Source organism: Thalassophryne amazonica, chromosome 5, assembly GCF_902500255.1.
Source record: "Thalassophryne amazonica chromosome 5, fThaAma1.1, whole genome shotgun sequence".
NCBI classification, from domain to species: domain Eukaryota; kingdom Metazoa; phylum Chordata; class Actinopteri; order Batrachoidiformes; family Batrachoididae; genus Thalassophryne; species Thalassophryne amazonica.
The window spans coordinates 34504128-34520176 of record NC_047107.1 but is presented as its reverse complement, the minus strand read 5'-3'; the positions used below and the strand labels follow the sequence as shown (position 1 = coordinate 34520176).

Genomic DNA, 16049 nt, shown 5'->3' with positions numbered 1-16049 from the left:
CCTATCCATCTATCTATCCAAGTAATACTGCCACCAACTTTGAAGGAAATCTGTCCAGCCATTTGTGATTTATCTTGTCCACAGGGTAATCAAACAAACCAACCATCACATAGCCTACTTGTCTGAGGTAAAGGGATCATTTTAGGCCAACACATTCATATTTATATTCCTGAAGATATATTTCATTACTCTCAGATGGAGCAGGACAGAGTGCAGGAGCACGTACAAATTATTCATGAAGCATAATCCTTTACAAGGGTTTTTTTTATTCAGAAATCATCCCAATTTGTGCACAGCATTACTGAGTTGTGCTCAGTATAATAGGCAGTCTCACTGTTGTCCAAAAGAGACTGTAGCTGAAAGACAGGGCAAAAACATAATCAGTCCATTAATGAGGCAAAGCAACATTTATTGTCTGCAATATAACAAAGCTGATCATTGCAACAACAATGATCACAGGACAAAAAAAAATATGACAAATGAAGCTTGGGTCTTACTTTGGGAATGCTCGGTGGCTTTAATGTGCTTTTACAGAGGCCGTCCCAGTTGAATCCTTCAAACCATCTGAAGAAAAACAAAGCATCAGCCTATAAAAGCATGTTTGCAGTGGACGTCTCTTCCAGCGGAATACACACACTTACTTGTGCTTCTGAATTTCCTTGGCTCCCTTTGTCTGACTGCCGAGCCTCTCAGAGGGATTGTTCCTGTATGATGAAGAGCATATAAAGAGATCACATCAACAAATAAGCTATGAATTCATAATCAGACTGTGGGATTCACGTGGCTGCGTGCATGCACACATCGTGCTCTAATCTATTAGCATTTGTCTGTACGCATCACCTGTGTTTTGTCACGCTCCAAAAAGCATTTGTCATTTTCAAAATAACCACATAGTTATCATGAAGTATCATTCACGCTTACTACACCTGCACAGTTTCTTGATGAGACTGGAGGCGCTTTTGCTGATGGATTTCGGCACGTCGATCTGATCGATGCCACGTATGGTTGCAGTGAGAATATTCATCTGGTCGTGACCGCTGAATGGGAGGCTGCAGAGACAAACGAGAACCAGCCTAATCATATCTGCTAATGCAGTGACTGCATACATAAGCAGGAGACAGACGTATTAAGACTGAGAAACTTACCCACCACTCAGGAGCTCAAAGACAAAAATGCCCAGTGACCAGAAATCTACTGCCGTACTGTGGCCTCTGTTCAGGATGATTTCGGGGGCCATGTAGCCTGGTGTGCCACAGAAGGTCCAGGTTTTATGACCCAATTCAACTTTTTTGACACATCTTGATATCATCTACAAAAGGCAGACATCGGGATATTTAACTTGGGTAAGCTTGGACACAAACCATTGGGTCCATAAGTATTTGGATAGTGATGGTTGTTGTAATTTCTCCTCTGTACACCACTATATTGGAGTTGAAATCAAATAATTAAAATGCGCTTTTAGTGTAGACTGTCAACTTTCATTCAAGCAGTTAAGCATTAACATCACACTAACCGTTTAGTAATGTCAGCAATGTTTACACACAGCCCTTCCGTTTTGAAAGCCCACACATAAATTGGATAAAGTAAATAAGAGAATTATTTTTAATACAAATGATTACTTTTACAGCCAGTTTAAAAAAGAAATCAGTGGATGGGTACATGAACATTTAGAAGTCAGTGAATAGTATGTCTTGAACCTCATTTATGTCAATCAAAACCTGAGTGACCATGCAAGCTAGAGGCTAATGAGGGAAGCCACCAAGACTTCCAGACAAAACTGAAAGAATTATAGGCTTCTGTGTATATGTGATGTGATTTTATCTGTTGCATCATCAGTTCTACCCAGCTTCACAACGGAGTGGAAAAGAGAAGGATGTTCTTAAAAAGAAAAGAGGAAATTTGAGCGACTGTTTCCCAGAAGGCACATACAGTGAGGAAAATAAGTATTTGAACACCCTGCTGTTTTGCAAGTTTTCCCACTTAGAAATCATGGAGGGGTCTGAAATTTTCATCTTAGGTGCATGTCCACTGTGAGAGACATAATCTAAAAAAATTCCAGAAATCACAATGTATGATTTTTTTTAAATAATTTATTTGTATGTTACTGCTGCAAATAAGTATTTGATCCCCTACCAACCAGCAAGAATTCTGGGTCACACAGACCTGTTAATTTTTCTTTAAGAAGCCCTCTTATTCTGCACTCTTTACCTGTATTAATTGCACCTGTTTGAACTTGTTACCTGTATAAAAGACACCTGTTCACACACTCAGTCAATTACACTCCAACCTGTCGACCATAGCCAAGACCAAAGAGCTGTCTAAGGACACCAGGGACAAAACTGTAGACCTGCACAAGGCTGGGATGGACTACAGGACAACAGGCAAGCAGCTTGGTAGAAGACAACAACTGTTATGATTATTTATTAGAAAGTGGAAGAAACACAAGATGACTGTCAATCTCCCTCGGTCTGGGATTCCATGCAAGATCTCACTTTGTGGGGTAAGGATGATTCTGAGAAAGATCAGAACTACACAGGAGGACCTGGTCAATGACCTGAAGAGAGCTGGGACCACAGTCACAAAGATTACATTAGTAACACATGATGCTGTCATGGTTTAAAATCCTGCAGGGCAGCAAGGTCCCCCTGCTCAAGCTAGCACATGTCCAGGCCTGTTTGAAGTTCACCAGTGACCATCTGGATGATCCAGAGGAGGCATGGGAGAAGGTCATGTGGTCAGATGAGACCAGAATAGAGCTTTTTGGAATCAACTCCACTTACCATGTTTAGAGGATGAGAACAACCCCAAGAAAACCATCCCAACCGTGAAGCATGGGGGTGGAAACATCATACTCTGGGGGTGCTCTTCTGCAAAGGGGACAGGATGACTGCACCGTATTGAAGGGAGGATGGATGGGGCCATGTATTGCGAGATTTTGCTAAACAACCTCCTTCGATCAGTAAGAGCATTGAAGATGGGTCATGGCTGGGTCTTCCAGCATGACAATGACCTCAAACACACAGCCAGGGCAACTAAGCAGGGGCTCCGTAAGAAGCATTTCAAGGTCCTGGAGTGGCCTGGCCAGTCTCCAGACCTGAACTCAATAGAAAATCTTCTAGAGAAGATCTGTATGGAGGAGTGGACCAAAATCCCTGCTGCAGTGTGTGAAAACTTGGTCAAGAACTACAGGAAACATAGGACCTCTAATTGCAAACAAAGGCTACTGTAGCAAATATTAACACTGATTTTCACAGGTGTTCAAATACTTATTTGCAGCAGTAAAAAAATCATACATTGTGATTTCCGTTTGTTTATTTATTTATTTATTTGGATTATGTCTCTCACAGTGGACATGCACCTAAGATGAAAATTTCAGACCCCTCCATGATTTCTAAGCGGGAGAACTTGCAAAATCGCAGGGTGTTCAAATACTTATTTTCCTCACTGTAGAAGACTCAAGCCTAGAGTTGATTGTTTTTCTTTTCTGTGCTACCCCATCATGAAGATGCAACTGGTGATGCAACAAACAAAGATTGCTCTGTGGACAGTTTTTCCAGTCTTGGTGGCTTCCCTCACTTGTACTCTTCTTGTACAGTCACTTTTACAGTTACTCACTTTTTCAGAACTGCTCCAGACAATACCACTCTGCTATTATTTCTTAACCACTGATATAAATGAGTTCCAAGACATATTCACTGATGTAGAAATATTCAATTATCCATTCCCTGACTTGTCAAAATAAAATGGATTAGATTAGACAGAACTTTATTGATCCCTTGGGAAGACTCCCTCAGGGAAATTAAGGTTCCAGCAGGATTGTATAGCAGCACACAGGGTAGGAAACACACAGAGTATCAAAAGTGAAAGTAAAAAACAATTTGCAAATATAAATATCAGAAATACTGCTCGCTACTGGTTTACTGACTACTACTGTTCCTCTCCTTCCCATCCTCTGTCTTCCTGTTACTCCTCCTCCCCCTGAGTGATGAGTTGTACAGTCTGATGGCAAAGACATTTTTCAGTCTGTTGTCCTGCACTTGGGAAGGAGCAGTCTGTGGCTGAAAAATTGATGATTTGTATTCAAAATATTCCTGTAATTACTTTGTCCAATGAATTATAGACATGAAACTTGAGACATTATTTATAAAAATGGCTACAATTCCAAAATAGTTAATGCGATATTAAACCTCTTGAATTAAAGCTAAAAGTCTGCGCTACAGGCACACCTTTATGGTTTTATTGTTTCATTTCAACTCCATTGTTTTGGTGTAAACAGGCAAAATTACAAGAATCATGACAATGTCTAAATACTTATGTACATTGTTACTGCATCTGACATTCTAATTTTAAGTTCAGTTACCAGTTTGGCATATCCACGATCATCCACAGCAACATTTTCTGGTTTCAAATCTCTATAGATGATGCCGTGACAGTGGAGGTAGGTTAAAGCCTGGACAGCACAAGCCGTGTAGAACCTGGTACTGCATTCATCCAAGGATCCTCTGAAACAAGGTTTTACCAAAAGCATCACAACGAAGGTGCAATGTGATGTGAGGCAGAGAAGCAGCACCTACTACACTCGTCTCAAAATTACATTCTGATGAAACCTTACCCCTACACTTTGAGCACGGTTATTAATATTTTATCTGGAAAACAGTTTTAACTTCCATGTTCTGAATAATACTTACTTATCTCTGAGAAGACGACAAAGATTCCCACCAAGACACGCCTCTGTCAACATGTACACACACTCGGCACCTCGGTAGGTTCTGTACAGCCTGAGATCAATAAAGGCAGAGCAAAAAGACAAGAACATGTACAGATAATTAAAAAAAACATACTGCAATCAAAGTTCACTGTCTCACCTGACAACAAATGGGCAGTGAAGGTCTGTCAAGATGCGTCGCTCTCTCCGGATGTGCTCTTGTTGGCCATTGTTAAAAATCAGCGTGCTCTTAAGAACCTTCATGGCAAACACACACTTAACGTTGCTCTTTAGTTGTACCTGACAGGCAGAAATCAATACACTGTGTTATAGAAACACGGAATCTTAAAAGACAGCAGCTCAGAGAGACTCTGATCAGGACTCACCAGGTCTACGTGACCAAACTCCCCAACTCCCAGGGTGCCAAGAACTAGGAAGTCCCTCAGCGTGGCACATGAGAGAAGCATAGGATCCTCGTCTGAACTGCTGCCACAGGAAAGAGAGATGAGCTCATATTGCGAACGTCAAAGCATGGTTTTAAAAAAATGACGTGTTTGTAAGCCTGCATTGACTTCAGAAGTTTAAAAAAATGACGTGTTTGTAAGCCTGCATTGACTTCAGAAGGACAAGGCGTGATCACTCTCCACTGCACATCGACGGCTCTGCTGTGGAGATCATCAAGAACACCAAGTTTCTTGGAGTTCACCTGCCAGGATCTCACCTGGTCCCTCAACACCAGCACCATAACCAAGAAAGCCCAGCAGTGTCTCTACTTCCTGCGAAGGCTGAAGAAGGCACATCTCCCACCTCCCATCCTCACCACATTCTACAGCAGAACCATCAAGAGCATCCTGAGCAGCTGTATAACTGCCTGGTTTGGGATCGCAAGTCCCTGCAGCGAGTAGTGAGGATGGCTGAGAAGATCATCGGTGTCTCTCTTCCCACCATCACAGACATTTACACCACACGCTGCATTCGCAAAGCAACCAGTATTGTGGATGATCACACACACCCCTCACACTCACTCTTCACCCTCCTACCATCTGGAAAAAGGTACCAAAGCATCCGGGCCCTCACGTCCATACTGTGGAACAGCTTCTTGCCCCAAATAATCAGACTCCTCAACAATCAGAGTCTGGTCTGAACAGTCACACATATTTCAGTGACTGGACTGAACACACACACACACACAAAATCTAATTTTTTAAGAGTGCAATGTTTATGGTCAATAACTACTGCTATGCTTTTCATTTTATTAAAAAATGGTCACAACCGCACTTTACTGCTTACACCTGTACTTATTATTGTTTATTGTGATAAACTATAATGATATTCTTTGTAGCACCTTTGGTCCTGGAGGAACGTTGTTTCGTTTCACTGTGTATCTGGTTGAAATGACAATAAAACTACTTGAACTTGAATTCTACTTCAGGTAAGCATGTTGACTCACCTGCAAAATTTGTATTATAACTCATAATTTCCCAACACACATTTGACACAAAATTTAAGGTGCAAGTTAATCTTTTACAACTTTAATCATATTAAAATATTGCTAGCACCCAAGACTCTGAGAGCTCGACTTACCTATGATGAGTAATTTATGTGTGAGAAATCTGTTTTCACAAATTTTGTGAGGGTGGACTGAATGAAAATGAGCAAGACAGTCATCCAGAGAATTACAAAAATCTACCATGCCTTCAGAAAATTAAAAATACAATGAAACTTTTCAATTGTTGATACGTTTGTGGTGCAGTGATGTCTAATGAAATATGGCCGTCTCAGCAAATGAATGAATGAATGAATGAATGAATGAATGAATACATTTATTTTGGTACAAAGGAAAAAAGAGTAAGTTTTCAGTACAAAATAAAACAAAATAACCTAAGTAAAGGTTGTAGGTAGAATCAAGGGCTTATATAAACCTACTGTTGGGAAAGTGTAGTTACACGGACCCACAACAGGGTGCGTAAATGAACGGACAATGGATAAGCCAAAATATAACAATTTAATGTTGTGAATTGTGCACAACGGAATACAGACAAATGCAGTTTGATAATGACAGTCAATTATACGAAAAGTGACGTGTGGGCAGGCTCGAGGATAGAAGACGTCTGTCCAGAGAAGAGCCGGGTCCCCACACGGCTTCCACCGCCAACGGATCTGAAGAACACCGGAGCCGCCAAGTCCTGGGTCCCCAGGTGGCCACCGTCTCCAGCTGTCAGACCTGGTACTGCTGGCAGGAAGCAGAGACAGTTAATGGTGGGTGTGTGGATACACACCCAGTAAATCCTCAGACACTGATACAGTTCCTCCGGGAGGGAGCACCTCTACCTCTGAAGTAGGAACACACTAGCAGCTCCTGTTACCACTTATCTGGATGGAGTGAGAGGCGAAGACGTCGCTTCTCTCACTGACCGCCAACCCAGCTGAAAGTGCACCACAGGACAACGGCTGCGAACACATCAGATGTAAGTCACAGTTCAAATACGGCAGAAAATATTACCTAAGCGGTAGATGATATCTCGGTAGCGAGGTGGAGTTGCTGCCCGGCTTTTATGGTGCTGGTGATGATGAGTGACAGCTGGTGCTGTTGATGAGTGACAGCTGTCACTCCCGGTTGCTCCGGCGCCCTCTCGTGCCTGAAGCCCGCACTTCAGGCAGGGCGCCCTCTGGTGGTGGGCCAGCAGTACCTCCTCTTCAGCGGCCCACACAACACCTACCCCTTTTTGCCTCAGTAAATGTTACTCCTCACAACAAAAGCAAAACAAGCAGAACAAGCAAAACACAAACATTTAATAGCGCACATCTCATGATCCAAAAAATAATAGTACAACATCATCAAGAGCAATCAGAGATGTCCGCCAATCCGGATCCGGATCACCTACGAAATTTAATGGCGTCTTCCTTGCCTTAATGTCTATCTGTGGTGCAAATTTGGTGAGAATCTGAAGTAGTTTTGAAGAAATCCTTCAAAGCGTATATAAAGTGAAATCTTGATCCAGAATTTGGATCTGGATCCAGATTACCTCCAAAATTCAATGGAGTCTTCCATGTCCTAATATCTATCTGTGGTGCAAATTTGGTGAGAATCCATGAAGTAGTTTTGATGTAATCCTGCAAAGCGTATAAAAAGTGAAATCTTGATCCAGAATCCAGATTCGGATCCAGATCACCTCCAAAATTTAATGGAGTCTTCCATGGCCTAATATGTGTCCATGGTGAAAATGTGGTGAGAATCCATGAAGTAGTTTTGACGTAATCCTTCAAAGCCTATATAATGTAAGTCTTGATCCAGAATCCAGATCTGGATCTGGATCCGGATCACCTCCAATATTCAGTTTAGTCTTCCATCCCCTAATATGTATCTGTATTGAAATTTGATGAGAATCCATGAAGCAGATTTGACGTAATCCTTCAAAGCGTATATAAAGTGAAATCTTGATCCAGAATCCAGATTCGGATCCGGATCACCTCCAAAATTTAAGTCTTACATGGCCTAATATGTATCCATAGTAAAAATGTGGTGAGAATCCGTGAAGTAGTTTTGACATAATCCTTCAAAGACTGTATAGTGAAACTTCATCCAGAATCCGGATCTGGATCCAGATCACCTCCATCCTTGGTGGATGTAATAAACTTAATTGTCCAATGGTAATATATAAGGTTTGGTTGAAAAATTCTGCCTCCAATGGGAATATTTCAATAGCATGACAATGCTCATCCACACACAATGTAACAAACACAGTCTCTCTCTCTCTCTCACTCACACACACACACACACATTAGATTAAGATTTACTGAGCTTGGCTTTGTGGACTATGCTGTGATTTGCAGAATCAATGGGTACCCTGATTTTTGAGAAGTTGAATGAGGAGTCAAAGTGTTTGGGTTTGGACTATCATCCAGGCTTTCAACAACTTCCTGAATTCGTCCATCAGAAGAAGTGCATTTGTATGTGGCGAAGGTCTCAAACTAAATGAAAGATTCACTCACTGTACTTCAGAAGACATTTATATCTCTGGGAAGATAATGGAAGCCATTCCTTCCCATTTAATCCTGAATAGTTAATCGGAGCACACTTCTTGATCCATCTTTGTCAATCTTGAACAAACTTGGTATATGTAGCACTTATGGCCATCATTGGTACCAGATTTAAAATCAGGATCACATGTTGGAAAACATGTGATTTCTGATTCTCAAAACTATTGATAGCACGGGGAAACTTCTTGGAATTCATAATCTTAAGATCTCCAATCATGTTTGAACTTTTTTAAATAGGGTATTTCTAGTGACTACAGCTTGAAATTTGTTTGATCGTGCTTCATCAGCGTAAAAATCTGAGGCCGGAACAGCCCTGATGAACATTTGTTGCAGTTTCTGTTCAAAGTTGAATAATCATGTCTGTCTGAGGATGCAAGGGTAGAGTAGGCAAGGCTGCAGCTGATAGTGGGGGGAGGGAATTAAGTCATTTCATTCTGTTTTTGCACTTTGTTGCATTGTGGGTGTTTGTAGTAGAATGGTACCCAGTGGAAATAGCCCTGTTATGAAGTCATGAAGTCACTGGCAATAGTGATGTTTTTGCAGGAGAATGACGGTCCAAGTCGTTTGGGGTCCTGGTGCTTCCTGTCTCAGAATTGGTCACTAACCAGTGACCTAAGGCTAGATGTCTTTTGTGCTAGACTTCTTCAGAGGAGCCTTGGGTCCTGTTGGAATGACTTTGTATCAGAGGAGGAGTATCGCTACAATTGTGAGGATATGCCAGCTACAACATTTTGGCCATGTGGTGCATTTCTTTAGGCCTGATTCGGCACACATGTGACTCAGTGGTTAGAATCCCAGCAAATGGAAAAAGCTGACTGGTTGCCTGCCTGGGTGGTTGCATCCAGGACCCATAGTGTTTCCGTAGTGTCACAGATGGGGCATCCAGCACTTGCTCCCAGACCTGACCTGCATCTCTTCCTCTGTTGATCAGTACCTTCTGAAGGTGGATGTTGAATCTTCAGTATATATTTCACACTACAAATACCACCAGACAGTAAGTAAATTCTCCCTAAAACAAATTATTAATATCAAAAGCAATATGTTGTCAGTAATCATAAAATTCCAGAACGAAGCACTTTGCAATTAGAAGGATGGGAAAAATGGAGTCTGAGTTTGTTTAATACTCTGAGATGGCTAAGCCGTCTCATTCGTTTTTTCTTCCCAAACCAAATTTGTGGAAAATTGGATTTCTGTCATACGATGTAGTCATCAAAGGTGAGCAGTACTCACACGCATAATTGCCAACAATGTTTTAATACAATCAGAGTTGCAAAAACTGAATTTAACCATTAACTGTAAAATGTTCTTGCTTCTTCTCTACACATCACTGCTTTGTTGAATGTGAATGTATATATCAGCATGTATTTTAAAACACACTGAAATTTGCAGGAAAGCCACCTTTTACTGATTTGATTCATCCTCAAAAAGAAATTTTCATATCTCCTCAGAAAAACCTGTTTCTACTTCTTTCGCTTCACATGGAGAAGAAACTGCAGCTTGCCATGTCCCCTCTTCCTTCAAAGAGGAGCATTTTCTCAGTTTTTGTCCTTCAGACTGCATGGACACGTCACACAGAGAATTGCAAAAAGACACATTTCCACATTTTGCAAACAGCAGGCTACTTCTACATGCCGAGACATTCTGTGACTGTCAAAACTGTGAATAACTGTAGACATTTGTTTTGCTTTTTCAAATTTTTATTTTGAAACATTGAGAAAATTGCAAGACATACATTGATATTCCCTCTTGGTCACAGAACTAATATGTGACCCCTGGCCAATTACATTCCCAACATTTCATTTTTTTTTTTTAACAAAACAAAACTATAGGACATTGGATGCGTTGTGACAAAAGACAAAAATCACCAAAACACTTAATCTTCATGACTAAAATAAATAAACATAAATAAAATGAGACAATAAAGACAATAAATAAATAAATAAATAATTCTTACTTTTCCAAGTACCTTTTCTTTGTATTGACATGTATTGTGCATTCAAGGTTTCTGCATATTGCCTTTGGCTAGCCTGAACATAAAATGACCATTTTGACCATAGTTTTGAAAATGTATTCATTGGTAATCAGAGTGGAAAAACTCATTCTTTCCATCTGGAATAATTCATTCACAATTTCTATCCATTTTTCCAAGATTAGGTGGTTCAGGAAGGAGCCAGCGTCTGGTCACAGCTTTTGTTTTGTACAATAACACTACCTCTAACCTTACTGACATGAAATTTGGGGTTCCATAGGGGTCCGTCTTAGGCCCCCTGCTTTTCTCCCTTTATGTAGCACCCCTTGGGCACATATTGTGGCGTTTTGGGGTTACCTTTCACTGCTATGCTGATGATACTCAGTTATACATGCCGATAACTGCTGGTAATCTCATCCACGTAAAATCCTTAGAAGATTGCCTTGCATCAGTGAGAAGCTGGATGTCTAGCAACTTCCTACTTTTAAACTCTGATAAGACTGAAATGATAGTTCTTGATCCAGTGAGACATCGGCATCATGTGTCATACATCACACTGACAAAGTGAGGAACCTTGGGGTAATTTTTGATCCTACATTGTCCTTTGGCCTCCACATTAGAGATATTACGAGGACTGCTTTCTTCCACCTGCGAAATATAGCGAAGATTTGTCCCATCCTGTCTATGGCTGATGCTGAGACCCTGATTCATGTGTTTGTCTCTTCTAGATTGGACTACTGCAATATTCTATTTTCTGGTTTACCACAGTCCAGCATTAGTCCAGTTTGTCCAATTGGTTCAAAATGCTGCTGCCAGAGTTTTGACACGAAGCAGAAAGTTTGACACATTACACCCATTTTGCATCTCTTCACTGGCTTCATGTCTCAGTGAGATCAGATTTTAAGGTTCTGCTACTAGCCTATAAAATTCTTCACAGACTGGCACCTCCCTACCTTGCTGACCTAATTAAACCCTACGTACCAGCCCGGGCTTTGCGTTCTCAAGGTGCAGGACTACTTTGTGTCCCTAGGGTGAATAAGAAATCTGCAGGTCATAGAGCTTTCTCTTATCATGCCCCTGTTCTGTGGAACACTTACCATTTGTATTGTAACCCTGAATATAGATTCCATATTGTTGTGTATGTCCTTCCAGAATTGTTTTATTATTGGGCCGTTCCAAAATATGTGCCAATGATTGGCATCTTGGCTTCCACACTGTCTCCAGCACTTAAGCGCCTCCCCATTACAATGAGTTTTTTGCTTTGGAGAAATAAAAAAATTAATTAAACATTTCCAGTTGAATTTTCTCCAGGAATGTGGATTTGTGCATGTCAGGTTCCTGGTTTTATGGGTTGTTTTTGTGTTCCGTCTGTCTCTTGCTCTGTTTCTGTTCTATCTTTCTGCTTGGGTTTTCTGTGTCCTATTATTTCTTGCCTTTCTCTCCTGGTTCTTTGGTGGGTGTCTCCCTCTGTCTGGCCACACCCCGGTTCTGGGAGTTTCTCCACACACCTGTTCTGAGTTTGCAGTTAATCACCTGGGTGCTTTATAAGCCTCACAGTTTGTCTCTGTCCTTCGCCAGATCGATGTGCCTTGTGCCTTCCTTCCAGGTCAGTTCTTGGTTCAGTTCTTTCTCTCCACTGAGCTGTGTTCTGGAGTTTTGCATTGCATCCAGCCCGTCCTGCCTATCGAGCCTGATAGATCGATTTGGCCAACAATGGACGCAGCAGACGCAGATCCTTTCCAGTGGGCGGTATGCCCCCATAGCCAGCAATTAGAGCAACAAGAGGACCAGCTGGCTACTCTGAACTCCGAACTCAGAGAGCTGGCGAAGCGCCAAGACACGTTCATAGACTCTCTGAGCGCTCAGATGGAGCAACTTCTCATTGCCGTTAAACATCAGGCTAAGACCAACAGGACTCCTGCCACCACACCACTTCCGGGATCGTTAGCTGCCCCACCGGTTCCCGTATCTGTTCCAGAGGTCTGCAAGCAACTCTCGCAACCTGAACATTTTTCTGGTGAGTCTGGGGATGTCAAACCCTTAATAACCCAGTGTGAAGTACATTTTAAATTGATGGCGCCAATGTTCTCAACCGAGCGGTCGAAGATAGCATTCATCATCACTCACCTGACCGGCCGAGTGGCAGTGTGGGCCACGGCTGAATGGAGCCGAGATTCGCCATCTTGCTCCTTCCTGGCAGCTTGTACCAAATCTCTCCAGCAGGTATTCCAGTGCTCTTCTCCGGGGCATGAGGCGGCATGCGAGCTGATGAGGCTTAGGCAAGGTAATCGCCGTGCATCCGAGTACGCAATAGATTTCCGCATTCTGGCCGCGAATAGTGATTGGAATCCCGCAGCACTCCAGGACGTGTTCTTCCGGGGATTGAACGACAGCATCCGGAGCCAGCTGATCGCAATGGACCTGCCAGAAGACCTGGACTATCTCATAGCCCTGGCTATCCGCACTGACCGTCGCCTGTCTGACCATCCCCATCATGAATGCCATCATTTGTTTCTACCACTGACCGGCCACCTACTTCCGGTCATCTGGGCGTCTTCCCCTCCACTTCTGCCAAGGAGCCCATGCAAGTGGGGCGGGCCTGCCTCACCAACCAAGAGAAGGAGTGCTGCCGTGTGGAGGGACTCTGTTTCTATTGTGGACAGTCTGGTCATGTTCTTCTACATTGTCCGGTCAGGGGTGACCCGGTGCGGCCAAAAGCGGTAGTGCGGGTGAGTCAAAGCTCAATTATTCCTTCTTCTCAGAATGTGTTACATACTGAGCTAAAGTCTGATTCATCCACCCTGGTCTGCCCAGTGTTTATTGATTCTGGTGCTGATTCTAATTTAATGTTATCCTCTCTTGCCAGGTCCCTCCATCTTAAGTTGTATGGCTGCCACGCCCTCTGGTGATGCATGCAGTGGATGGTCGTCCATTAGGCCAAATCATGTTCCAAACACAATCAGTTTGTATGACCATTCCCAATAATCATTCTGAAAACATCACTTTCCACATTTTTGACAAGATGACTCACCCGGTAATCCTGGGGCACCCCTGGTTGCAATGCCACAAACCCCGTTTATACTGGTCTCAAGGGAAGATAGAGTCCTGGGGACCAGCTTGTAATAATGTCTGTCTAACTAAGCCTGTCAGCACCTCAGGTGTAGATAAATCAGATCTAGAGGGAGTTCCTGCATGTTACTATGATCTCGCAGAACATTAAAGTTAAAGCCAAGTCACTCCCACCTCATTGAGAGTACGATTGTGCCATTGATCTACTCCCAGGGGCCGCTCCTCTGAGGGGAAAGTTCTTCTCTCTATCTGCGCCAGAACGCAAGGCCATGAACACATACATACAAGAATCACTCAGGGCCAGTCTGATCCGCCCCTCCTCCTCGCCCACCGGGGCAGGGTTTTTCTTCGTAGAGAAGAAAGACAAGTCACTCCGCCCCTGTATAGATTACCAAGGCCTCAATAACATCACAATAAAGAACCGGTACCCTTTGCCACTTATTTCATCCGCTTTCGAACAGGTGGAGGGAGCAAAGATTTTTTTACCAAATTGGATTTACAGAACGCCTATCATCTGGTTCGCATTCGCACTGGTGATGAATGGAAAAGCGCTTTGAATACTCCCACCGGCCACTATAAATATCTGGTAATGTCATTTGGTCTCACTAATGCTCCAGCTGTTTTCCAAAATCTAGTAAATGACATGCGAATTCCTTAACAAGTGCGTTTTTGTTTACCTTGATGATATACTGATTTACTCCCCCGATTTAAAGACCCACATTCAACAGGTTCGTTCCGTTCTCCAAACTCTGTTACGTAATAATTTCTATGTCAAAGAGGAAAAATGCAAATTCCACAGCTCCACCGTATCTTTCTTAGGTTTTGTAATTTCTGAGGGACAAATTCAGATGGATCCGGCTAAGGTGGCCGCGGTCCGCGAGTGGGCGGTCCTAAATGGCGCAAGGACGTTCAACTGTTCTTAGGTTTCGCCAACTTTTATCGCATATTCATCCGCAACTTCAGTACGGTTGCAGCTCCGCTACATAATGTCACATCCTCACGCCGCTCGAGTAAGGATGTGACATGAGGATTGTGTGGACCCCTGAATGCGATGAAGTGTTCCAGAACCTAAAGAAATGTTTCACAATGGCCCCTGTGCTGCTCCTTCCTGACCCTGCCCAGCAGTTCATGGTCGAAGTTGATGTGTCCGACATTGGGATTGGGGCAGTGCTTTCCCAGCGATAACAAGTTGCGCCCCTGTGCTTTTTTATCTAAGAAACTCACTGCTGTGGAACGTAACTATGGCATTGGTGATTGCAAACTGCTGGCAGTCAAAGTGGCCTTGGAGGAGTGGCGTCACTGGTTGGAGGGGGCACAGTTGCCTTTTTTGGTCTGGACTAGGGATGGGTATCGTTTTTAATCGATATCAATACCATTATTGATTCCGCTTATTGATCCGATTCCTTATTGATTCCCTTATCGATACCTCTTGTGAATTTTTTGTGTACAAAAAGTAGGCTTTACAGGTTTGCTATGTCAGCGGGTCAAAGAGCTTTTTCTTATCGTACACCCACTCTGTGGGACAGTCTTCCTGCGACCATGAGGCAGTCGGAGTCCATGAAAATTTTTAAGTCAAGACTTAAAACGTATTTTTATTCTCTTTCTTATGAATAGTTTTTATTTTGTTATCTGTTTTATTCTTTTGCTTCTGTTTTTAATTATGTATTTGATTTTTTTAATTTTTATTTATTTATTTAAATTTTTTTTTATGTTGAACTGTTCTGTGTGAGGCACCTTGAAACAGCTTTTGTTGTGATTTGGCACTTTATAAGCTGATTAAACAGAAATTTAATTGAAATTGAACAACATTTTATTGAGTCTTAAAGTAAATAAATGTGAAATTGGTTACTGGATCCTTAAACTCTGGACATAATAAACTGTACATGATGGATCCTTGATCTCTGGACATAAACAGAAATAAAATCTGTAGTTTTTGTCAAAAGCATTTCCTTGCAGACATTACTGGCATGAATGTCTTTCCATACATCTGAGCTGAGCTCCTGCAGCTGGCTGTGCTGCACAAATGCAGGACGTCTCATTTTGGGAGAAAAAAACGTTTTAGTCGATTGTAGTTTATTGTCTGTATTGCAACGTTTGTAAAGAGGTGTAATTTTATTTAAAGCGGCAATTCGTTTTGAAGTTATTAATTCCGACCGGACTCTGTCTCAGCATAGAGCAGCGCAGCGTTTGGAGCTGTGCCAACGGAACGGAAGACAACTCTCATTTCTTGACTGCAACAAGACAAGAGTCCCAGTTAGTGACTTT

The 16049-nt window shown here is 42.3% G+C and overlaps 1 protein-coding gene across 8 annotated transcripts in view; it reads right to left on the bottom strand.

The window, feature by feature from the left end:
• Nucleotides 1–261: 261 nt before the first annotated feature.
• prkg1l (protein kinase cGMP-dependent 1, like) overlaps nucleotides 262–16049 on the bottom strand; it is a 63284-nt gene continuing 47496 nt past the window's right edge. For 3 of the 8 annotated variants that reach the window (XM_034169970.1, XM_034169977.1, XM_034169972.1), the window contains 9 exons: nucleotides 5092–5191; nucleotides 4866–5005; nucleotides 4689–4778; nucleotides 4361–4502; nucleotides 1146–1309; nucleotides 927–1049; nucleotides 642–704; nucleotides 498–564; nucleotides 262–356 (listed from right to left, as the gene is read on the bottom strand). In XM_034169970.1, the coding sequence (XP_034025861.1) occupies nucleotides 270–356; nucleotides 498–564; nucleotides 642–704; nucleotides 927–1049; nucleotides 1146–1309; nucleotides 4361–4502; nucleotides 4689–4778; nucleotides 4866–5005; nucleotides 5092–5191 (976 nt within the window). In that variant the 3' untranslated portion in view covers nucleotides 262–269. The remainder of the gene's footprint in view (nucleotides 357–497; nucleotides 565–641; nucleotides 705–926; nucleotides 1050–1145; nucleotides 1310–4360; nucleotides 4503–4688; nucleotides 4779–4865; nucleotides 5006–5091; nucleotides 5192–16049) is intronic. The other 5 variants (XM_034169971.1, XM_034169978.1, XM_034169973.1 and 2 more) reach the window with 3 other exon arrangements.